This window comes from Gallus gallus, chromosome 2 (genome assembly GCF_016699485.2).
Source record: "Gallus gallus isolate bGalGal1 chromosome 2, bGalGal1.mat.broiler.GRCg7b, whole genome shotgun sequence".
NCBI lineage: Eukaryota > Metazoa > Chordata > Aves > Galliformes > Phasianidae > Gallus > Gallus gallus.
In genome coordinates this window covers 106,177,405-106,203,456 of record NC_052533.1, presented here as the reverse complement: position 1 = coordinate 106,203,456, position 26,052 = coordinate 106,177,405, and the positions used below count along the sequence as shown (strand labels likewise).

At 37.5% G+C, this 26,052-nt stretch overlaps 1 protein-coding gene across 2 annotated transcripts in view; it reads left to right on the top strand.

Annotated features, from left to right (window-relative positions):
- RAB10L (Ras-related protein Rab-10-like) overlaps nucleotides 1–26,052 on the top strand; it is a 31,038-nt gene that overhangs the window by 4,615 nt on the left and 371 nt on the right. The window contains exons 2-6 of one of the 2 annotated variants that reach the window (XM_015282609.4): nucleotides 1,724–1,784; nucleotides 2,561–2,699; nucleotides 11,574–11,663; nucleotides 16,801–16,902; nucleotides 22,331–25,898. In XM_015282609.4, coding sequence (XP_015138095.1) covers nucleotides 1,724–1,784; nucleotides 2,561–2,699; nucleotides 11,574–11,663; nucleotides 16,801–16,902; nucleotides 22,331–22,384 — 446 coding nt within the window. In that variant the 3' untranslated portion in view covers nucleotides 22,385–25,898. Of the gene's footprint in view, nucleotides 1–1,723; nucleotides 1,785–2,560; nucleotides 2,700–11,573; nucleotides 11,664–16,800; nucleotides 16,903–22,330; nucleotides 25,899–26,052 lie in introns of those variants that run through there. The other variant, XM_419183.8, reaches the window with a different exon arrangement.

Below are 26,052 nucleotides of genomic sequence, written 5' to 3'. Positions count from 1 at the left end.
ATCAGAACTGTTTCCTATAGGGCTGGGGATCCCTCTCTGGATTGTAGTTTTTCTCTGCATTCCCAATGCATCATTTGAAAGTGACATTCCAGCCTCCCAGTGCTTGCTTGGTCCCTCTCAAGTGCTCTAATATCAATTGTAGAAAACGATACAGATAATTAAACGAAACTGTGTGAATTTCAGGAGCAAATGTTTTCCATAACGTTCAGATTCCAACTTACATGAGCACACGAACAAATTTGGCTCAAATTACATTTCCAGCTAACGTTATTAATTCCATCAAGGAAGCTTTGTGTAATATTAATTACAGACACCGATTATATAATTTCATCTTCCCTTGCCATTGAAGCTTCAGTAAAAATTCATCAAATGAAGGACATGATTATCATAATAATTTTAAGCTCTTTTACTGCATATACTCCAAAATGTTATTACCATTGGAATCTTGTATGTGAGCACAAACTGTTCAACATTTTGCATGAAATGCATTCAGAAATTAAAAAAATAAAAATGAAAGAGAGGAAGGGAATGTATTTTTCACTGTGTTTTTATTTTATTGCCAGCAATGTTTTCATTTGGAAAAATCATCTGGCAGTAACATTGCTTTTTTCAGCTTTTGTAGTTGTTTCAAATGGCATCGCTATGGGTGACAAGCTACCCTAGAGTTATGTGGCTGTACTTCGACCTTGTGGATTCTTGACCATGGGGAAGGCTGTGTGACCTGCTTTGGCAATGTTACCTTACCTTTACTTAACGTAGCTGACAGAAACAGCCTTCTTAATTTTTAGGGGGAAAATCTGAGCACAGAAATCAGTAAAAAGTATTTCAAATGTCAGCAGTATAGTAATTGGAGAGAAACATCGTTACAAGTGAGGAACTTCATCCCTCTAAGGTAGCAGTGATAGTGGGCAGATTCCAGCCTTAGATTGGAGCTGCAAGAGCCCACAAATCCAGGAATCATTTACCACAACTGCAGTAGTAATTTGATAGTATTGTAAAGGAAAACGCTAGAAATAAGGAGGAAAGTATCTTTAAGGAAAGGTGTGTAAAGTATGTAGAGACAACGTACAGCACTGGTTTCAAGTGCTAATGCCTGATTTTAGCATTAACACCCTGTATTTAGGATAAAGAGAGATTAAGACTGTAGAGACAGATGTTGATTTGAATGAAATCCAGTGCATGCTCGTCTTTGCATTTAATTAATACAGCTAATTTCTATTCCTGTTCATGCAACCCTAGATTATTTTTTTTAGGGATTTGTAAGTAAAAATAGAAAAATGGCACTTTGCATGTAACAGCTTTGGAAGCATTTATTGCTACCTATAGCAGTTCTGTAATGAAATTGGAAACAACTGAAATCGCCAATGTATTTGCAAAGTATTAATATGCTTGGACATATTGTGTCCATGAAGCTGCTGTCCTGCCACATGCCTACTAATGGAAATATGTACGTGTACACACAGTGTCAGAATATCTTTCGCTTTGACGTGCCCCTCCATTGCTTTTGTTGTGATGTATTGACACATGGCTGTTTTCACCATTGAATAATTTTCCTTTGCAACTTCCATTTTGAATGTGTATGGCTTATCACTTATTCTTTGTTTGATATGATTCCTTTTCATTTTCTGTTTTAAACTGCATGATAACTAGAGTTGAGAAACATTCTTCACATAGAAATCCGTGCTATTATCAGAAATGTTACAGATTTTCTTCTTTCTTCTAGGCATTGATTTTAAAGTGAAGTGTATAACGCTTAATGGTACAAGAGTGAAACTTCAAATATGGTAAGTTTTAATCTATGTCACAAATAAAAGCCAGTTAATGTACATTACAACATGGAAAAATCTCATCTGTTTTTAATTGCATGCCTTTATAAAGTGCAATTGTTATGTAGTAGGTCATTTTAAAATTTGAGTTTAGTAAGTTAAAAAGAAAATTGTTTCTGAATTGCTTTAACAAAATTCTACTGTTGCAGCATGCAAACAGTGCAGATCTACAAAACACATTAATTATATTTAATTGTATCAGAACACTGAGGGAATCAACAAAGCAAGAAAATTCTGTATTTCATTAATGAACAAGTGGATGCTCAAAAGACTGCCAAGAGAAAACTATTTTAATGAATCTTTGGGAACCTACACTCTATTTTTGTTTGTTTATTTGATTGTTTGAGGCTTTTCTAGAGGGTATATAGGAACGCTGACAGCCATGTCTACAGGCATCCCATACAGAAGGTTATGTATATTTACAAGTATCTAACTTCTCAAGAAGTAAGCGTACATGAATTCACTAACCAGTGAAGAACCAGTTAGATCTTCAGTTGCTCTACCTCACATTTTAATGCAAAAATCTTGAAGGCTTGTTGGTAGCTTTCTTAAGGCGTAATTGCAGATGGGAATCTCTGCATCCTCTTACATTGTGTCTTTTTCCCCAAACCTGTCTTCCTAACCTAAACCAGCTCCCTGTCTGTGTCACAGTTTACAAAGTGCTTCAGCTCTACAGTTTGTTCATTGATATTAAGTTTATGTCTTTATTGGGGACTTTCTGTGATTTCTTTCAGGGATACTGCTGGCCAGGAACGATTCCATACACTCAGTACAAGCTATTTTCGTGGAGCACAAGGCTTTGTTCTTGTATATGACATCACAAATCTGGACAGTTTTCAAGGTGTAACAAGCTGGATGAAAGACATACATGAGGTAAATAAATCTAACAGTGGTTGATCTTTTAATGAAGGTAATCAATGAGTTAATGCAGTTTATGTTCTAAATGACTGCATGAAATGTATCATTATTCCTTGAGCTGTATGTTCCTAAGCACAATTTCTTACTTCTAGCTCAGCACCTAGTATGATAGTAGGATTACTGTTATGTGAAACTGAAAGACCACATAGATTATCCAGAACAAACCTGTGCTGATACAGGAGTGCTTTTTTGAAATAAATTGAAAATACATCTCTTAATCCAGTTTTGCACATACTGAGTTAAATTGCTTTTGTCACCAGCGTGACTGTTCACAAGACCTACAAGCCAATCTCCATGAGCTCATCCCAGGACTTTAATTAGCTTCAGTGTCAAAATTAACCAGTGATTTCCCATTCCTAATTCCGTTATTTTTGCACAGTTGCTTCATCCCAAAAATCAAATTAAACAAATCAAATGAAAGATCCTATTTCCCCTTTCTGGATATTCCCTTGCAGAGGATGGTTTCAAGGGGGAGAAACTGACAAAAAGGACCATCTTTTTTTGGTGGCTTAGCTCAGTTACTTGTAGCACTGCAGCCAGGGAAATGTGGTTTCAGGTGACATAGGAAGTGATTCAACAGCACATGGCTGCCAGATGAGGTGTTAGTTCCCACCTACTTTGTCCTGGGTCTGAATATTCTCTCCTACTCTGCTCTGGAGCCTGTCAGATCTCTCTGAGCTTCACTGTACCTCTCTAACATGGTGGAAAATTAACAGCCGAAACGGTTGGGTAGGTTTCCACTGCATTACCGGGTTTATGAGGTTCACAGAAAGGTCTGACAGATATCAGAGTTGGCATAAGGTAAGGGGGAGGAACAAGAAGGCCAGGAGAGTATAATGTGTGGAAACAATTTCAGAGAGTGGTCAGGTGCTGGAATGGCCTGCCCAGGGAGGTGGTGAGTCGCTGTCCTTGGCAGTGTTCAAGAGACATCTGGATGAAGTGCTACGAGATATGGTTTGGTGGCTTGTGGTAAGCAATGGTAATGGGAGGACGGTCATTTCCAACCTTGAGATTCTATGATTCTATGAGTCTATGTGAGGAAGGAACTGGGGAGGGAGGAGCTGACAAGCCCTCAGGCATCACATCCTTGAGCTAATTGTAGCCCAGTATGCTGAACCTGTATTACTCAGTCCCTCTTGATATGTTTGCCGTTGGATAGAGACAGGTTCATTTTCTAAGTAATAACATGAAAGTTTGTAGTTACTATAATTGTATATGATTCCAAATAAGATAATGCTTGTTGTTGATTAAAATCAAAGAAACATAGAGGCAGTTTGTTTTTTTAACAATACTTAACAACCTCCTCTGTGACTTGGTAGGAATATGATGTGATGGGTGGAAGAGCCCATTTTAGAAAGCAGGTTTAGAAGAAGAACCCATCAAATGAATCTTTTTCTCTTGTCACCCATTGAGTATACAGATGAATTAATGAACAACACATGGTCATATATCCAATAATATATACTTAGGAGATTAATACTGTTGCTAAGACATTGCATATACATTACTTCAGTATGAAGAATATTACTATGGTAATGTAGTACATCATTATCCTTGACCTTACAGCTATCTTGGAAGTCTTAGTGTCATCAGAGCGTAACTTCAGTAATGTGCTACAAAGGAAACCTGATGATAAAATGTTCTTACTGGCTTGTCTGAACACAGTTCAACCTAAAACATGTGTTTTATCATTTTGTTAAGAAAAGCGTGTGCCCTTCTGTCAGGCAAACCAACAAGTCATAGAATCATAGAATCATGGAATCACAAGGTTGGAAAGGACCTACAAGATCATCTAGTCCAACTATGCTCCCATTACCATTGCTCCCACAAGCTTGTGGTACGGTTTCATGATTAGCTACGATTTAACTCGGCACACAGCGTGATAGTAACTGAAAGTGTAGGTTACCCATGTATATCCACTGAGATTATATGTACATATATAGTATGTATATGTATATGCATAAGTAGCTCTGAAAGTAGTGCCTCCTATTTATTTCCATGGAAACAACAGATAGAAAGAACGCAGTAACACTATTCAATAAGGCAAGTATTCAGCTACTGTAGCGGAACTGTTAGGTCATGACCTGAACTGATGATGGAGCACCTGGTAAAGGGTGGCCGAGGAAGCACAGGTGCAAACAATTTACCTGCACTTCCCACGTGAGCGGAAGGGGGTCCATGCCCCCTCTCCTCCTAGGCTCATTTAAGGGCTATGCTTTGAAGGGAGAACATCTCATGGACAATGGTCAATTTTTTCAAAAGTGTGTTTCACAGCCAGAGATCCTCGTCACTAGCTGAGTGAGTCATTTTTTTTTTTCTTGTGTATGACTATTGGTGTACCTAACAGTACCTTGCCTTGTATCACAAAGAACTTGTCAGAAGCAGTTTTGTTGCTTCATAGTACAGACAGCTACAAAACGCTATTTTTTGACAGTCACCACTGCTAGCTCTGTGTTTTTGCCAGTGATTAGCAAGATTCTGTATGTCATACTTATAAAAATCTGCTCCAGTGGAGGTGACCTGCTGTCACCACTGCTGAAACTTACCATCCACCACCTCACTGTGCTCACATCCACTGTTTGCTCTCCAGAAATATTCGGCAAATGTCGATGAATATCTGTAGGTGCAAGTTTTTCCACTTGCAGGGCTTCGGTGATGCATTATTGATTCATGCACGTTTCCATGTCAGTTGCTGTTTTGTCAGACTGCTCCTCTTCTTCTGTCTGTCAGATGGTAACAGAATGTAACAAAATATTGATGGGAAGCTTTGATATCTGCTGTCCTATCACCGACATCCACCTCTGATATCACGGGCCAATATAATAAAATAGGAGGCATTACTTTTGGAGCAGCCCACATACGTATCATATGAAATACAGCCTTGACTTCATACAGTCATTGGAGGGGTCATTTTGTCTTATCATCTTTAATTACGGAAACAGAATGGTTAAGTCACTGGGCTAGTATGCACAAAACTCACCATACTAGGCCGTGTGGCTGGGATGGACGGAAGGATGGGACTCACCCTTGTGGCCACAGTGCTGAAGAGGCTAAGCTTAAATCAGCATAAGTCAATCAGGAAATCATACCTGCGTGACCCTTTTTTTCTGTTCATGGTGCTTAAAAGCTTTCGTGTAAGAATACTCAAGCTATTGATACTTAGTTTGTTTAATCTTACTGCTGAAAGTACTACCTTGGTTTCAAATTTTAAAAACGTGCAGAAATACTCAATTTAGGCAATTTCTAGGAATGTAAATTGCATGATTGATTGTACCAATCTCAAAGCTAGCAATTAGTGAATGTTGTAATGGAGCTAGATAATAATAAAAAATTTCATTTAGTCCAAGTGTGATATCAATTTCTGAAGTGTCTTGGTGAAAATATATGGGACCATTCATTGCAAAAGAAGTGTTTTTAAGCAATAACTGTTAAAACACAGGGCGTATCATGAAAATTAATTACTTGCTTCAGGATGGCGACATTCCTTGCATTTGCTTTGGTCTATAAATGCAAACCAGTATTTCATACGCCAGAAATGACCAGTATTAGAGTGGCTGCTGCTACAGCACCCTTAAAGATGTGCAAGGGTAAAGAAAAAAATTAGGAAAGGAAACAGTGACGGGTTTTATTAAATGTCAGACTGATGAAGTTTACACCTGAACCAATCAAACAGGATTGTTTTTAAATGAGTCGGTAATTACATTGCACTTTTGTTTTTTACATAGTGATTTTAAGTGGAAAAATTTTAAACAATCTCTTCAGTGGGCTTAGCCATTGCTATTTGCATCTGCTGTAAAAATCTTAGCAATTCACCATTCCTAGCAAATCCATAGATTTCTTAAAAACTTGCTAGTCAGTGCTGTGAGATGGCTAGTAACGTTCTCATAAGGTAAGGGGGAAGAACTACTTGAAATATGAAGAACATATTTCAATTATTTTAAGTGTGGAATACAGCTCTTTCCTATTAAAAATGAATTATTGTTTAAGGATATTCAAGACATAAATACATGGTATCAGATGTCTTATTCCACCACTTGTATTGAGCACTGGAAGAAACGAATAGGATTGTTTATAAAAACGCTTACTAGAAAAATACACTTTCAGCTGAGTATCTTGGGACTTCATTGACAAGTCCAATATAGGCATATTGGATTCATAATGCACTCATTAGGAGCATAATTGCTGTAGGAAGATTACTTTAGAACCTGAAACTGTTCATTATTCATAGGTGATGTCTTATTTATTAAGGTGTTCCTCCCGTCTGCTAACATGGTTTTTAGCTATTGAATGCAGCTGATCCTATTTGGCCATTAAAAATCAAATACATGTGGTAACCATGTGGCAAATCCAGTTGCTGAAAGCACTTCTTTCCAAGATGTGTTGAGGAAGCTTACATACTGACAAAAAAATTTTATGTGGTAGTGGTCAAATGCTCAAAGAGGTGCCCAGAGAGGATCTGGATCTCCACCCTTGAAGTCGTTGAAAACTCAGATCAACAAGGCCTTGAGCAACTGTCCTAACTTTTAAAGTTGGCCCTGCTTTGAGCACAGAGTTAGACCAGATGTCTTCTGTAAGTCCTTGCTAACCTAAATCCTTGCATGATTCACGCATGGTGTCTGGGTCACCAGAAACTAACACAGATGATAGGCTCTAGGTGTTTTTCAAATTCATTGGGCTGGTTTTCATTGTGCTGATGTGGCCATGAAGCTGGCATTATGATATCCTAATGATTACCACCATGCTGGAAATTTTCTGCAAGCACTTGCTGACGTAATGTACTGCTCCTGGAATATGTTAGCTTTCTTCTTGTGGTTTCTAAAAGAAGTGACCCCTTAACCAGGGTATTAAATGTATGAGTGTGGTGGGTTACTGCTTGTTTTGCATTGTGCCCTTTTCTGCTTCTGTGCAATTCATTGCAGCTGAGAGTTTGGATCTGGAACAGTATTTCTGCATTATGCTTAAATAAAAGCACTACAGCAAAGTGCTTTGCAAATATAAATTAATCTGACTTCAAACTGTTCTGAGTTTTAATTTCTCAGATGGGAAAGCTTGGTGCCAGAAGGATTGAATTGAATTCATCGGTGGGTTTGTTGTTAGCACTTCTATTAGACCTGGAAATTTCTTGTCCTTGTCACCTTGCTAAATTGGTATGTCTCTAAACCCAGATTGGTTTGAGGATAAATTGTTCTGTATCTAATCAAGTCAAAGTTTACTAAGAGACAAAGAAATTCCATCGCTTGTACAATTCCACCGAAGTCTTGGAAACAAGACATTTGTAATTGAGATCTTAATGTGGCAATTGGAAAAGTATACGGGAAGATGTATCTGTGAGAATCATACTATGTATGAATGCTACACATGATGCTGTCAAGGAGACTGTGGGGACAGGGTATTCCTATCAAATTATTCTTCATTAGTACAAAGAGTGCATTTCTGGTGTCACTGTCTAGCGAGCCGGTGGAAGAAACTTCCTGGCTTTGTGACCTTCCCCAGCTTTGCCTTTATCTCTCAACATGCCAATATGTATTTCTATCTCATCTTTGTTTCTGAAAAATGTTATTAATGCTACACTTTTCCCTCTACTACAATCATTAGATTGTAGCATTAAAATAGCGTATTTGTCAGACCTGGGTTCTCAGGCTCATCGTTTGGACTCCAAAACAAACTTCTGTTCCCATTTCAAATTGTGATCAGTGATCACAAAAACTGTGTGGCCCTGAACAACTGTGCTGTGGAAGGACAAGGTGGGTTTCTGCAGGAAAAACTCGCTTCACTGGATGAGAGCTTTATACAAGGAGGGGTCTGGAGCCTATGGTGCTGCTCCCTCATGTGGCCACTCATCACTGCAGCCCAATGGCGAGCTCCAGCTTTTACCCAAACCTGATGGATCCAAACTCTACCAGACCGCTCAACAGACTTGGGCAGCCCCAAGGAATCTCACAGCTTCCACTTTTGGAAGAAAAATGTATAGTGCTGATATTGCCTTTGTGGACATTTTCCAAAAATGTAGGTTAGGTTTTCTCCAAGTTCTGACTCTTTTTATAGGAAGCTTCAGTAAAATGGGAACTTTGAAATGTTGAAAGCAGAGTAAAAACTCAGGAGAGTGAACCAAAACTCTGATGTACGTCTGGAAGATACCGAGGCAAAACATTTTCCTTATTTTTATTCTCTGTGTTCAAAGAAATTTACTTTTTTTTTTCTTTTTGCCTTGGTTACATTTTTATAGTACTTTTCCATGACATGGGAAAAATGTTTCCTGACTGTTAGCTTGGTGAATGCTGGAGTACCTAATAGCATCTTAATGACTGTAAAATAATCATCTTCTTTTTAGCTATAGATTTAGCATTTGGAAGGCTTATTTCTGAGCTATAAATAAAAGAGGATGAAAATACACAATCAGCTTTTAGAAGTAGTTGAGAGCCATATTTTTGGCCCATTCGAATCAGTGTACCTCTGCAGTTTTTGTGCCAACTGAGTACATGGTCAGACTTGTGTGTAGTCATACTGAGTTAATCTTTTAAGAGTTCACCTGCACAATCAATTCTCAGAATGAAGGTCATTTTCTGTATATCCTTTAGTTTTCTAAAAGGAAGAAACTGCAATTTAACATCTTAAAGATCCAATTAAAGTGAAAACTCATTATTAAATTTTATTAATGCATGAATATATGCTTACTGAAAGGCCAGGTGTTTCCCAGCCTTTAAATTTTGTTAGTATTTGAAGTAGTGTAGAAAGAACATTCCTGCTTCAAAAATTCTTGCTCTTTGTGCAGAAATAAATTTGCAGTATGAATTTCATGTCTTTGTACAGAAAGGATGCCAGTATTTCCCTTTGACATTTCACTTCAGAGTAAAGTCAAATGTCACTGGTAAAGCCTTCTGCTACATACAACAGTCTTTCAAATAAATTGTTGACGACGTGATCAGATTAAATTGTCTGTTCACTCTATTTTAAGGACTGATGTGTATATATCTATGTATCTATGTGTGTATATTTATGTATGAGGACCACTGACCTTAATGAGTAAAGTTCCAATGCATTTTGATCTATTAATCCAGGTTAGACTGATTCACTGTTTTAGGCCTGTACTTTATACTCTTATGATGAGCCTTCTTCATTTTAATACTGCATTATCTTGAACATCAGCTGTGGTTATGAAATGAGATTAGCTGACTCTAAAATGAGAGTGGATTAAAAAAATGAAATGGTGTTCCTTAGTAATAAATTGTGGCTGCTGCTGTACTCTTCAAATGAAGCAAGTTAGTTGTGAAAGAGCAAATAGACTAAAAATAATGATTCTGTCATCCCTTAATGAATAGAGATCTTTCCTTCAGTTTCTCTGAAGGGAGATACTTGTGTCCATGTGCATGTGTGTGTTCTCTGGGGAACTGACGTGTCCTCACCTGAGTTTGTCTTCTGATACTGATACTGAGAATCAGGGTTTGAGGGCTCTAAGTTGTTAAGTCATAGCACAGGTGACAGCAGAGCAGCTGGTTCCCAGCTTGGCCTGCCTGGCCTGCTTCTGGAGGTGACGGGTCATCCCTTGTCCAATTGTACTGCAGCTGTAATGATGAATTATGAGTGTGTTTGTTTGTTTGTTTGTTTGGGGTATCTTTCTTTCTTTCTTTTTTTTTTTTTTTTTTGAGAAGAGACATCTTCTGTCATATTCTACGGACAGGTAGATGTGTTTGTGCATGTCTCCCTTTCAGTCTCTCCCCAGAAAACTTTTGAAGACATGAGGTAGCTTTAATCCTCTCTGGAAGAGATATAGAGACACCCTACGGCTTCATTACTGTTATAAAAATTAAGACTTTATTGGAGACCAGAGATTTCATCAGCAGCATTGCAGAGAGATCAGCAGACTCAAATCAAACCTTCTGAGTTATCAGAGAAGCTGTGTGAGCGTTTGCTTTCAAAGTACATTGTGGAAACAGATTACATTTGAGTTACTCGTCTCTAGACAGAGACACTTTTTCCATTTAGGCATCAAAAGTGGTTTTAAATACTATGTTTTTAACAGCAAACGTCACTTTGTAATTTCCACTGTTCCATTTCCTTGTCATGATTGCAGTCATCTGTAGTTACAATGGCTTATCTTAAAATAACACTGATGTAAAGCATCCAGTGCATTTCACAGTCATCCTGTATGTAACTGAATTAGTGGAACGAAGGATGGAGACAAGGTCAAAAAGCTAGATTTTTCCTCCTTTTGAAGTCAATGAGGTTTTTAAAACTCTGCTTCATTAAAAAATACACTGCCTTCTTGCAAATGTCTTGGAATAATCAAACTGTTATGCTGAGATTGAGCACTCGGACTGTAATTTTGCTGTCTGTGTGCAAAAGTGAAGTATGGAGAGGTATTCTTTCAGGTGTAGCAAGCTCCTTAGTTTTTTCTTTTCAGGGCTGGATGCAGACCTGACTAACATGCTAATCCATAATCTCATTACTTCAGGGAGGGCAGCGTCTGTGACTTTGGAGCATTTCCAGTCACTTTGAAGCATCAAGATCAAGCATTCATCAGAAGATGAAACCCATGCACCATATACTTTATTCCTCATGAAGGGTGTTCCAAATTATACCCTTTACTTTTAAGTGGCTTTTTCCTGCTCTTTGCAGTCTGACTATTTTCCTCAGGATCTTGGTAACTGATGAAAAACATTTCTACAGATGAAAAGGTCAGGGGGAAACATAGCCTTTACGTTCAAGGGAATTGTGTTGACAGTTAGTGTGAGTTGAAGGTAAAAGGCTTATGTTGTTTGATTTTTTATTATTATTATTATTATTATTATTTGGTTAACTTGATGCTTATTAATGCTGGTCCTCTTTTAGAAAGCAGGTGATGAAGTGGACATAGTACTGCTGGGCAACAAGTGTGATAAGGAATCAGAACGTGTAGTTCCAAAGCATAAAGGAGAAAAGGTACCATTGATCACTGATGCTTTCTTTGGGTTCTCCTGAGTGTGTGTGACCATGAGCTGTTCCCCTGACAGTGAAAAAAGGCTCCTGAATTCCAAAAATTCTGTTAGGAATTGCACCAAAAGAACAGTGGTTTTGTTTGTTTGTTTTTTACATATGAACAGAAATGCATTAAATAACTCTTGGCTGCTCTCTTCAGAATACTGATTTTTATTTTGAAAGTTAAAATGATCTTAAATAGTTTCAGGCATTATAATTATTTTTCAAATTATAGTGTAAAGTATTTTAAAATCTGCATTTACAGAGCGCTGTAGTAATATGGAGTGCCAGCATATACTACATTGCACATTCTGCATCACTTTATGGTACCTGATGGCACTCACCAATGACTTTTTTTTTGCAGCCTAACCATACAGAACTAGTGTGGCAGCTTGCACGTTTTGATCTTAATTATCTATAAGTAATCCTAAAGAATACTGGACAGGTACATCTGGGGGACATCCTGGTCCTCTAGTTCAAACCATAGGTTACACAGCTGAGACTACGGTATAGATTCGACTATAGAGGAAGAACTAGTGTTAAGTGGGGCGTACTGTTTTAAAGACAAATATTACCAACACTGAAAACCTGCAGAAGTCCAGGAGCCATTCAATGGAAGAAATTGTGATACTGAGTAAATGTCACAATGTAGATTGTGTTTGTGGTGCTCCAGAAGTTTGCTTCCTATTTTATTATACTGGGCCCCATTGCCAGAGGCAGATGTTGGTGGTATGGCAGTAGAGGTTGTCTTCTCACCAGTATTCCATTACATTTTGTTGCCGTGTGACAGATGGCAGCAGAGGGGCAGTCTGACAGAATGACGTTTAACATGGGAGTGTTTATGAAGCAAAGGTTGAATTCCTCCATGTGGAGAAAATGGCACTCGCTGGCTTTCATCGACAATTGCCGAATGTTTATGGAGACCAATGGGTGTGAGTGTAGTGGAGCCGTGCGTGATGCATTTTGGCAGTAGTGACAGCAATGTGAAAGACAAGCCATGTTCAGGATGGCCATGCAGATCTTTGTGAGTGTGGCATGCAGGCTGTTGTTCATCACTGGAACAAAAATGCATAACTAGGCGTGGTGCCTCTTTTGAAAAATAGAGGAAAAATAATCTTGGAATGAGCCCTTCTAGTATGCAGGCAGATAGTTGAGTCAGGCATGCTTTACTATGAGGAATAGCATGCTGATCATTTCTTTCTGATTATATAAGTACAGATTAAGATAGTTTAAAAAGTAGCATAAAGTGTAATGTATATGCGTACATGGAAAAAAAGGTTGCTGAAAGATACATGCACTCAAAGAATACACTATCAGAAATCTGAATACTCACTGGACACATGTGCACAAGAGGGCAGTATTAGGGTTTTGCATGTGGTATTAACAATGACATTTTATGCATTCTTAACCATGCAGTCAAAGCTTCTCTTTATGTAGTCTTCTTTTTCTTGAGGAACAAGCCTTCACCTCTTTATCAATGAGTCTGCTTTCTAGATTTCTCCTGTGTTCTGAGACAACTTCTCAGTTGCACTGTTTTGTTCTTTAATGTGATTTCGAAATGCCAGAGAATCTGACTGAGACAGCTGGAGAAGGATTGCATTAGCAGAGAGTGAGCTAATAATACCATCTCACTCCGAAGATGAAAATATCCATATTAAAAGGAAAAATGGTTTACAGCAAGCTCTGCCACATAATAATTCATTCCATAGTACCCTGTGAGTATAAGCTGTGAGTATTGTTCCGCTCAGAGTCTTGCAAGGAAGATGAAAGGATTCTCTGGAAATCTTACTATGTATGTTGGCATTTCTATAGTAATCTGTTATAACAGAGCAGCCATGGTGTGCCAGTATATAAACTAAAACAAAGAAATTATTTAAAAAAAAATAATTGCATCATTTTGATTACTCATAAATTGATATACTTAATTTTATCACCGTGAAGGATTTTTTTTGTATTAATAACTTGAAAAGTGTGAACTCAGCCTTTCTGGGCTCCTCCACTCCCCTCTCCCCAAATCGATATATATATATACTACTTACTGGAAAATAAGTATAAATATTGAAGATTATACGCCTTTTTAGAATATGTCCATTTTCCTCCTGTCACACCTTTCTAACAGAAATAGTCAAATAAAATGCTGTTGTTTGTCTGTTTTCCTTTTCTTAACTTCGTCTGCTTGACTTTAGAACTGATATTACGTGTACAGTACGAGTGAAAAAACATACTCCACAGTGATACAGAGCTAGGAATATTGCAGACACGTCTCTCTGATTCTATACTAAGAAACCATAGCAGGATTTTACTAGGAAATATTATATTTTGAGATAAAAACATTAGAATAAAGCTTTGCTTTGGAAAAGATAATGGCATTATTTATTTTCTTATTGGAAGTAAGATATAATCTTATTTCACATGAGCTCTCCAGACAGTTCTCAAGGATGATATAAAATAAAATTTCCAACTAGTATTATTGCCTTCAGTTTGTACGTGTATGTATTTTATTTACAGGTATACACAAGATGTTCCCAAAGGCAAGTAAAATAGTAATTCTTTGAATGTGCCTTTCCAGTTTCTTTGAGGTGAATTAGACAAAGCTGTGCTCATACTTGCAACTGCATTAACACTGATTTTCTTATTTTTTTTCATCTATCCAAATTGGGAGATAACTTGTTTGCCACAACATTTACCAGTCTGCAAAGTGAATTTAAATAGTACATATATTAATACATATATTTCTGGAGTCTCTCTCCTTCGAGATACTCAAATGCTGCCTGGATATGGTCCTGGGCAATCTGCTTGGAGTGTCCCAGCTTGAGTGGGGGTTGAATCAGGTGGACACACAGGTTCTTGTCAACTAGTCCATGATTCTGTGATTAATATTCCTTGTCCAACGTCATGCACAGATGGAGAAAATTGGAGTGCATTGATAGATGTATGTGACAGCATCGGAAGACTGATGTACTCTATGTTCCTTTTTTCTTTTGTGTTGGTCTTTACATGTGGAGCCTCTTCCGAGGCTTCTGCAGGTACTGGTGGGGCTTAGGGAGGAAGCAGATCAACCATCAGCAGGAGAGCACTGGGTTAGAAAGTGCTTAGGAAAGTTGAGTGTGTCTGTGGGCATGATAAAGTTCACCCAGTTGTGCTGAAGAAGCTGACCAATAAGATTGAGGCCTCTCAATCATTTTTGAAAAATCATGATGCTTGTTAACTAGACATAGGCCAGTATGACATCTACGTTTGAAACAGAAAGGAAAGAAGAAGGGCTCACAGAACTATGGTCAGTCAGCCTTCAGTCCATGGACAGATCATGTCATCAAATCCTTTCCCATCCATTTAAAGGACAAGAAGATGATTTGACAGAATCAACAGAGGGTAAATTTTGCTTTGCCACCTGATTGCCTTTTATAAGGCCAGAAAATGACTGTGTGAAGATAGGAATAATGGTGGTTTGTAATATATTTTGGATTTAGGCTTTTGTCACTTTCACGTGGCATCTGCACTTGGAAGCCAGAAAATGTGAGCAGGACAAATGGGCCACGAGATGGAATGAAAATTGGCTGGACTACTTGGTGCAAAGGGTAGCAATCGAAGGTCGTGTGTCTAGTTGGTGGCTAGTAAAGAACAGAGTACAGCAGAGGTCTATGGTGGGACCCAGATTATTCAACATCAGTGACCTGATGACAGAATAAGATGTTCATTGCAGTCAGCTTGAGTTTAGAAGTAGTCTGTCTTAACAAATGTATCAGATAGCTTCTTCATTTTCAAAATTATATTTCATTATAATATTTTGGAAAATAAACCATTTTGCTTGCTTTTTTCCTACCTTAATATCATCCTTAGAATGTTTTAATTAAAATATTACACTCAAGTTCTTGTACTTTCATATCTTCTTTTTGAATTCTTGTAAAGTGCCAGGTTTATTTTTAAAATTTTTTTAGGTTATTTCTGAAGCTCATTGAAAGCAATCATAACTGGCAATTGTAGAATGGCTTAGGCTGGTAGAGACCTTAAAGACCATCTAATTCCAACCCCCTGCCATGAGCGGGGTTGCCATCCACCAGACTTGGTTGCCCAGTGCCCTCATCCAACCTGGCCTTAAATACCTCCAGGGATGGAGCATCCACAGCTTTTCTGGGCAAGCATCATTAGACTTTTTATCCTAATGAAGAGCCCTCCAAACAAATTAAGTGGTTAGTATACATTATGAGCAGTAGGAGCGTTTTCCTTCACTGGGATTGCTTTCTCCAGATGTGTACCAAGGGGGGATTTATTGCAAAGGCAATAAACAGACTCTCCCATTATGGTTTTTCTCACAGATATTCCTCCCACCTTGGTCTCCTCCCTTGGGAGGCAACAGTCAACTGTTTTTCTCCATGTATTTAACTGTATAAATTAAAGTAATTTCAAGACCTTAAAAAGCTGTGATTTTTGTAGTGTTTTTTTCTTCATGCCAATATATTATCTAACCAACTGTAAGAGAGGTACACTGGAATTGAGCGAAAACAAGCCAATTAAATAAAATTAGCCAATATAAAATCTATGCTGCCAATTTCCTCTAAGCATTTTCATTATTCACCTATTACCATAATATATTTTCACACGCACATCTGTTCTTTGCATGTTTGTTACCTCTGTGCTTTTCTCTCTTCCTGGTGAAAAGTTGCATCTCTTTTTTCATTCCATCATGCCTGTTTTTCTCTGTTTTTTTTGTCAAATTTTTACTTGTCCTTTTCTGCAAGTGTTCTGTTAATTTCCTGTAAATAATTGCCTAGGAAACAGTTCATTTTCTAAACGAGTCAAAACATTGAGAAGAGATCCACTAGAATGTATTCTTACCTAAAAGTAAGGATAGGTCCCAAACTTGTTTTGAAAATACATAAATTAAATAAAAATATTTAAGGCATATCTGAAATTTATAAACTGAGGATAAATATAGTGTACTTTACTGAACTGATGTTTTCTTAGTCAGTGTTTATGTAACACGTTAAGAGCTGTCAGAATCACCTACACATCTATTGCTATTAGTGTTAATAATTTTTTTTTCTATTTTCCTGAAGACTGTTCATCCCGTTGCCAACTTGTTTCTTGTTTTTTCTTCCAGCTTGCTTGGGAGCATGGGATACCCTTTTTCGAAACCAGTGCCAAAGATAACGTGAACATTGAGGATGCATTTTCAGTTTTGACTAAGGAAATACTGGAAAAGGTAAGCTGAGAAAAAATTAAAAGGAAGATTTCAGGAGTGGAAGTATGGGATAGCTTTAGCAAAGCACAACTAGTGCTGGTTTTGCATTATGCAGTGATACTTGGGAGGATCCCATAGCTGTAGACATACGAGGAGAGACATACAGAAAAAGAATTGTGTGAGATCATAGAAAGAGGAGAACAGGTACAACGTTGTTCAAGGAGAAGGTAAAAACTCAGGAAAGCTGCATTTGTGGCCTTCCTTCCCACTCTTTTCTTCAAAGGTAAGGTTAATACTGAGTGGTTACAGGATAGTTCCATTTCTGTGCCAGGATAATTCCTTCTTTTCTTGAAGTTTCCTCAGAATATGCACACTGTTATGAGGCAGCATATTCATGAAAGGAGCAGACATTTTATGTTCAACAATTAAATGTTTCATCCAGAAGTCATAGCCGTTTGTTTGGCTGATTTACCCTAGTGCTTTTCAAGTTATTAGAACCTAAAGAGCTGAGTTAATTAGTGGTAAAATCAATATTGTAGCTGTCAGAATCAGCATTTTTAACTACCTAGCTTGTGTTGGTGAAAAAGGTCCTTGCTACTCAGCTTTTCCATACAAAAATCTTGTGTGGGACTGAATTATTGTTAATTAGCTATGAAAATGTTTTGCATCACAATTTATTTTTAGACAGTAGAATATTATTTTAGACATTAATGGATGTTCTTCATGCAGTGCATTATCATTGCAATTCATCACCAATATCAGTTATACGAAACTAGCCTTCCATTCCGAATACTCTTGAAGTCATAATAAAGATAAATGAGCAAAATTACTGACAAAGTCACAACTTGCAGTGTTTTCATTAAATAGCCATAGGGGATGGTCAGGATAGTAGCTGAGGGTTGGACTGCTTCTAAATGAGGGTTTTGTCCTATCATACAATAACATAAACTTTAGTTTGTTGGGTTATTTTGTTTTGTTTTTGTTATATATGATTTTGGCTCCCTTAGCATGAAGTTAAACTTGGCAACTTAACTGCCAAATGTCATTTAGATGAGGAGGACAATGACAAGTCTTTAAATAGCTGGAAAAAAAATTGAAAATAAGATAAATGATTTTTCTTGTAAATGAAAAAGACATTTTCTACTGTAAATAAATAATAGATTTGTAATATGAAGCACGAAAACTACAAACCAAAAGCTATGATCATAGCTGCTGCAAAGATAAATATCTGTGAAGCTATAATCTCTGCACAGTGCATTTAGTAAGATCTGAGAGAATTCTCTGCAGCATTCAGAAATGGTATTTGGGTATTTCTCACTCCCAAGATTGCCTGCATTCATTTTACTGTAAGTGGAGCTTTAGTATTCCTACTAATCTTCATGAAAATCCATGGGGTTTTAGTGTGGCCATGCAAACAAATTTAGACCATTATACTTCAGCACGGAGTATAATTATTAGGATTGCTTGAGAATGCAGTTGTACAGTCTACATGCATGCATTTGTGTTTGGAAAATATGTCCATGGGAATTTTGTTTTGTAAGTTTGTCTGTAGCAATATTTCACTCTAGAAATATTTGCAATCCATATTGGGGCCTCATTTATGATTATTTTGTTGTATAATTTGCAATTGTTAGTGAAAAGAATTTGTTGATTTAAACAAGAATCAGCCCCGTTGGTTCTGCCACTGGCCTGAGAAGAATGAGTTCAGAGAAAAAAAGAAAAATCTATCATACAGTTTCATCGTGGTTACCAGGTTCAACAAAATAATTTGCTTGTTCATAAAACTGTGACATCTGAATATACTACTTAAATTTTAACTTCCTGTAACTGATGAAAATGTGGAGAAGAAAAAATGTGGTGGGAAGTGTGACTAGTAACTGTGAAAAAATGACAAGACAGATGCCAGTGTAGATCACTTCAGTCACACGTTCACTATGCAATAGTAAGATATGTTCATACAGCATTGCCCAGCGCTTTGGCACAAGACAGGTGTGTCTGAGGTTGCAGGATGTTGTATCTCGTTTACTTCTGCAGTAGGACCGTCTATCCTAGACTAATGAGATGCTTCAGTGGTAGAAGCTTGTCACTGCCTTACTAGTCCCATAGAGGAAACTTGTTTTAAGGAGCTCTCCTGAAAATTCTAGCATGGCCTTACTTTTTGGAGGTAGGTTGACGTCATTGAGAAGTAAGATAGGCAGGCAGGCAGGCTGGCAGACAGTAAACCATTTTCAGATGCATTGTAGTAGGCTACATTAATCTCAGGACATTTTGGATTTTTTATATGCAGTCTTGCTCACTATCTACTATGGGCATTTTTTTATTAACTACTTCTAATAGCAAACACGTGTAGATGCGGAAAATCAACATCTGGAGTTATAGAGGTCATACTGAAGTAATGAGCTTCCTGATTCTTTTGAGATTTAGAACAAGTTGTGGTTCAAATGAGTATTCCCAATTGGAAGTAAAAGGTAGATTTGTTTTATCATCATTTTGTGCTGCCTTTTTCTATTCGTAGAATAGATTTAAATCAGCAGAGCATGTTACTTTTGTAAGACACTATCTCTACTTTTGTGGCCTTACTTTTATTGGGCTTGAGAGAGGAAGATTACTTCTGTATCTCAGTGATTCAGATAACTGAAGCAGTATTTAATTTTTCAGATATTTATAGTCTGTGAAAACCATTCTCTGATGAGCCTCAGTGCCACAGCTCTAAATTGCATGGATAGTCTCATTAAAACAATCAGATGTTATTTGAGAACTTACATTGGTAACAGCTGTGGAGTTATACCATATTTTGAGAATAGTTAACTCACAGTTTTCAATCATAACAGTTAATAATAACTGATTTGATTGTATTGGAAGGGCTGTAGTGGAAATGAATGTTAATGGCACTTAAAGCCTTTCCCAGAGGTTTTCTGAGACCTGTTGACAAATAACATTTTATTTTAATTCATAATTCTTACAAGTCTCAGAGAGGCCTAAACTTGTTTATTAATTGATGGCAGCTGTTTCTTAGCAGTGTTTCTAGTTGCCAGTAAACTATTTGTACCTGTGGTTCAGTCCTCAAAAAACAACCAAACCCCCCAAATTACCACCGAGAGTGCAGTTACTGTTTGCACTTTAGTATGGTTTGGATTCACGGCTGACAAGCAGTACTCTTCTCAACTAGCTTTTTAAAAAGTCTTACAAGCTTTTGTATTTCTCTTTGTGGGTGCAGTGGTTGGGATTTTTCTAAACTAGGAGCAGAAGGGTGGAAACTGTATTCAACAAAAGGAAAAAAACCAAACAACTGAAGTTCTTGGTCTCTTCTGAAGACTGCTGTAAAGCTAACCAAAACTTAGGTTCTGTCTACCTCCCAAAAGTGATGAATTGCTAAGATTATTTTAATATTATATTAAATAAATACGGATCTTCTGAGCAGAGTAGAGTCAAAACTCATTTAAGAGCTTTCCTTGTATTGTTTAAGTTAACATTTAAAGTTTAACAGTTGGATGTAATTTGAGATGAATATTTGAGAGTAGCAGACCTCAGTTCTGCTTTTCCTTGATCTCTTTAACTTCCCTTCCAAGGCAACAAGATTTTTGAGATAACACAGTATGTCCCAGAATACTCCGCAGATAGAAAGTCTCCAGCATTCGTTCATACAGCATTAGACAGAGATAACTACACAGACACGGAAAATTGCTTCAACCGGCCACTCCAGCTGAAGCTTGCAGAATGGATGCCAAATTTAATTCACTGCAAGACACAGATCCATAGGAAATCAGAATTCATTATTGCCATGGTTCTGGGAATTGTAGTTTATCCAAAAGATCCCTATCTCAAGCAGTGCACATTCAGTATTTGTTTATTATCCTTAGTCATGTATGAAGCCCCTGGCTTTATTTGTCCTTTATTTATCTTGTACTGACCACAGAATATTAATTCTTCGTAAGGTTTTTCATAATGCTCTTAATGCTGTATTTTAGATCTATTTTAGATTTTTATCTTCACAAACTTCCTACTAACACTAAGTAGTATGTTCAGCATTGCACACATGGGAACCCTGCACACATGGGAACCCATTAAAGCAAAAAGGATAAATTGTACCAACTCACATAGCATTGCAACAATGTAGAGCCTAATTTTACTATACAATCTTGTTTAATTCAAAAAAATCTGTTCTGAACATTGAATAAGCCAGACATTCTTCTGGAAACAGTAACATATAATTAGGCCATGTAAATCAAACTAAATCATAATGTTTGAGTATGCAGAAAGAGATTCTTCTTAGTGCTCAACCTTAGCCAGCAAAAATAACTAGGCTGATGTAGTTGTCTGGAACCAACTGTAGTTGTCAATGGAAAGAGACATGTCTTCTTAGGATGAAACTCTGTTCTGGAGGTGCCTTTCTCTCTCCATTGATAACAGAGGACTGTGTATATCAGCCCTTCTGGTTTTATGTTATTAAAGTTAAATAAGTTCAAGGAGACTGAAGTAAAGTTAACAGAGTTGACTTGCTTCAGACTGACTCTGACAGAATCATAGGATCATAGAATGGCCTCGTTTGAAAAGGACCACAATGACCATCGAGTTTCAACCCCCCCTGCTATGTGCAGGGTCGCCAACCACTAGATCGGGCTGCCCAGAGCCACATCCAGCCTGGCCTTGAATGCCTCCAGGGATGGAGCATCCACAGCCTCCTTGGGCAACCTGTTCCAGTTCTTCAACACCCTATGTGTGAAAAACTTCCTCCTAATTTCTAACTTAAACCTCCCCTGTCTCAGTTTAAAACCATTCCCTCTTGTCCTATCACTATCCACCCTCATAAACAGCCATTCCCCCTCCTGTTTATATGCTCCTTTCAAGTACTGGAAGGCCACAATGAGGTCTCCCCAGAGCCTTCTCTTCTCTAAGATAAGCAAGCCCAGTTTCCTCAACCTTGACTTTGATCTTGACTTTGCAGCCTTTCTTAAATATTGCTTTCTTAAATAGAGCTTTTGAGTTGAAGTTATATTAATCTTTACTCAAATGATCGGTAGAGTTGGAGTTTAAAGCATAGTTTTTTTCTTAAGTTTGTAGAATAACTGTAGTACAATGTTGTCATAGTCACATGTTATTAACAGGAGAGGGAGATAGAGACCCACTCTTTGTCGGTGGGTTAGACATGTCTTAGGCATTGTGGAATAGCAGGTTTTGGGAATAAAGACTTTCATTCACATCTCTTGAAGAAGGTGTTCTGCAGCAGTGTAGTCTTCTCTTTGTCCTCTCCTACTCCTATCCCAGCTCCAGAAGTGATCACCTTCCCTGCTAGCACATCTGATACTGCTTGTGCCCTGTTGGGAAAGGACTGTCTTGTATTTTCAACAAGTAACTTAAAGCTTAGAATTACAGAATACAGAGAAAGTAGGACTCAAGAAAATTGTAGGACTGATCTTAATAATTGAGCTCTTGTCTTCTGGTTGTGCAGGTGCAGAAGTCCCATGATACTCATTGCACAAGGTCCTCTGCCATGCTTTGCTAATCTTTGTCAACCATCACTATTAAATATAGACAGAAAGACTGCAGTCATTAACTACGTATGTATGATTAATTTACATATAATGTATGATTGTAATTTGTATTTGGAGAAAATACATTCCTCAGAATTTAGAGAAGTTATAAATAATAGTAGCTTCAGTTACAGTCTCTTCTGCTTATTTCTCTAAAACCAGTAGTCTTCCAGCAAGCACTCTGGATTTGCCTCCAATCTGGGTGGGGGCATTTAAATGTATAGAGAAAAATTCTACCAAACCAGTGGTGAACTGTGTCTCCAAAACATATAAAAATACCAAGAACTGGTACCAGAGTAGGTGAATCCAACTTGGCTTAATACTGCTAATCTGAACAGATTTCCAACAAGGACCAGGCAGCTGATCTTAATTAAGCTGTAGGAATTTATTACCTTAGAAACCATTCAAAGAACTTCCCTTATTTTCTGATGCTGTTTCTCTTTGTAGACAAACTTAGCTTTATTTACCTGATTAAAAAATAATAATTAGAGGTATACCAGTCATCACAATTAATATCTCTACGAGATAGGTCTCTATTGTAAGATAGTGACACAACCTCTGCTTAGAGCTGGTGAAGAGACCAGATGGCTGTGGGGAGTAGTTGATCCTGTCTAATTTTCTCCACTGATTCTGCAGGGAGCTTAGAATGCTTAAACAGATGCCTGTCTGTTTGGTGAGACACGTCTGCTGTGCTATTTAGCAGGAAAAACCAGTATTTTAGCAGTAGATTTCAATGTCTTACTAGAATCATTACGGAGTAGAACAGCATCTATTTCTTTGGCTTTATTTTCAAGATTTCACTTTGTCCATGATGCTGAAATGGAAACATGAGCTTCTTCATACCACTTCGGTTCCCTTCACCTTTCTGCTGTTTTCAGTTGTTTGTTGGCTGCTTTGCAGAGAAGAGTTTCATTAGGCTGAGCTGAAATGTGAGCTAGGAGGGAGACCTGAGTGTGGAATGTTGCCTGCCTTGTTCTCTGAGATGGGCAAAATTTGCATACCTCCTCTCCTTAATTTCATGTGAGGAAGGTGCTGCAGCTCTTCAGGGCTTCTTCTCAGCACTATGTGGGACTGCACTCATTGCTTCAGCTCTTCATGCAGGACTTGTAGCATCTCTTCAGGTTATGATTATGCACTTCTTAAATGTGTGTGAAGCACATTTGCTTAAATGAATCCCAAGCCCTTATCTGCTTGATGAAGATCCTGCATGAAAGACTTATCAAACTGAAGTGATGTTTAAAGTCTTCAAGGTTTACATGTCTATTAAAACAAATGATTACCTCTTCTTTATTTGTGGAGATGTAGTTCTTGTCTTTCTGTCCTGGGTAATTTGTTGTTATGTACTATCAGGTAGTGATTTTACAGACAACATGAACAACTTCGTTGTCAAGTCAGTTTTGCCATTATTAATCACCTATAGTGCTAAGGATCCTTGCTGTACCTACACATGAACGGTCTACTGGCTGCCTAAAAGTGTTATTCAGCAGTAAAATATTTGCAAATAAACATCATAAGCATTCAAGTAGTATACAAACTATTGTTCTTTAACTGAAAGCATGAAATGAAAACATTCAAGGCCATGGGACTTTGAGCAAGCTGGTCTAGAGGGAGGTGTCCCTGCCTATGCCAGGGTGTTGGAACTAGATGATCTTAGAGATCCTTCCAACCCCAAACCATTCTATGATTCTGTGAAATTATATATAACCTATAACACCTTAAAATTACCTCTTTCCTTTGAAGTTCAGTAAATTCATCATGAATTCTGAAATTGTTCAGATTTTTTTCTGTATTTTTCTATAACACTTACTACTTAAACTGATCTATTTTCTTAAGAAAAAGCAGGTGTGAAATGAAACCTCCTCAGCTTATGTCCACACTAATCAGTGCTCAGTATTGCTTCTTGGTCTCAACAAAAGTGCATTTTAAATTTCTTTTTGCACCATTATCTTCCAGATTTTTTTTTCCTCAGTATCTTATTTCTGAACCAGAGTGACATCATGTTCTTGAGGTGACAAGGGTATGGTTGGTTAGATTCTTTTGGAAAGAATTTCGTACCTTATATTTACAATCACTACTCAAAGACTATAAAATATTGTCTCCATGTAGCACAAGTCCTAATGGCCACTACTTGTATTCACGCATCTTACAAAGCAGAAACAAAAATGATTTCATGCATCTCCTCCAGAATTTTAGGTCATGTTAAGAATTGTCAGCTGAAGGGGCGTAAGACTTACTTTAACATTAGGAAACATTTATTTTCCCTGCATTTAGATTCATCTAAGTAATTTTAGGTGAACTTTTCTGGATACAGTTAGACAATTCTGTGGCATTGTATGTGTAATTTCTAGATTTTAAATAATGAGTAGCATTGGACTACGTTATGTCACTCTTTTTTTCTCCCTTTTTTCCCTGCACTTTGGATATCATGGGTTCCAGCTGAGACAGCTGTCCTTTCTGGAAGCTTCTCTGTATTGTGAGAAATGGTAGTTTATGACTGTTGGGTTTGGGTTGAGAGAGGAATGTGGTGATTCCAGTTGTTGCACTCACTTCATAGAATCATAGAATGGCCTGGGTTGAAAAGGACCACAATGATCATCGAGTTTCAACCCCCCTGCTATGTGCAGGGTTGCCAACCACCAGACCAGGCTGCCCAGAGCCACATCCAGCCTGGCCTTGAATGCCTTCAGGGATGGGGCATCCACAACCTCCTTGGACAACCTGTTAACTTCTCTGTATATTATTGCATACTTGGTTAACCTGCTAAGAGGCACACACGAGAATGGCAAGTAGAGTTCAGAATTTTTTTCAAGACAGGTGACAATGAATCTCTCTGTCATTGTGTTTGAGTTCAGGTTTCAATGTTCATATTCTTAGAGTCCAAAGTTGCAACATTTACTAGTACTGTATTGCACAACTGGTTTTGATTGTTTCTCTGGTCAGCACTAATTATCTAGTTGTGTTTATGGCCGAAAGGAAGAGTGCTGGTTTTGCTGATTTTAGTTTTCAAATCTGCTTTTGCAATCCGCAAATACATGTTTTACCAGGATGGAGAGCTGCGTTGATAATTCTATTGCGATAAAGACTGAGTTGTTTCCATTTGGTGCTATTTCTGTTTTTTATAATGGATTTAAGAAAATACAGCAACTGTAGTGAATTTCACAAAATGCAATATCCTTTTTATCAAATAATAGTTTATGCCTTTTTCTAATTTTTCTAACTCTTCATTTACATTTCTCCATTCATTTCAATTGGATTTTTGCATCTCATGCCTAATACTTCAAAGATTAAGGTAATTAATAATAAATCTGTGAAAATTAGTGCAGTCAACAGAAGAACCGGTATATCTTGAACAATTCACGTAAGTAAAGGTTTACATGATGGTTTGTAGTGTCTCCTCAGGAGACATTACACCCTCTGTCACCTTCCGAGTTAGAAGAGATGTTTGAGGCACCTGTAGAATGTAAATACACCAAGCTGTAACTTGCAGGAGCATCAGTCTCCCTTTAATTTATTAGAAAACTCTAATCTCTTACTTAAATATGGAAAGGGAAAACGTATCTAGTGGCTTCACTAGGTCTTTTACATATTAAAATATGTGAAAATTCAAGTTTTTCAACTACTGCATTCCAGTTATCTTAAT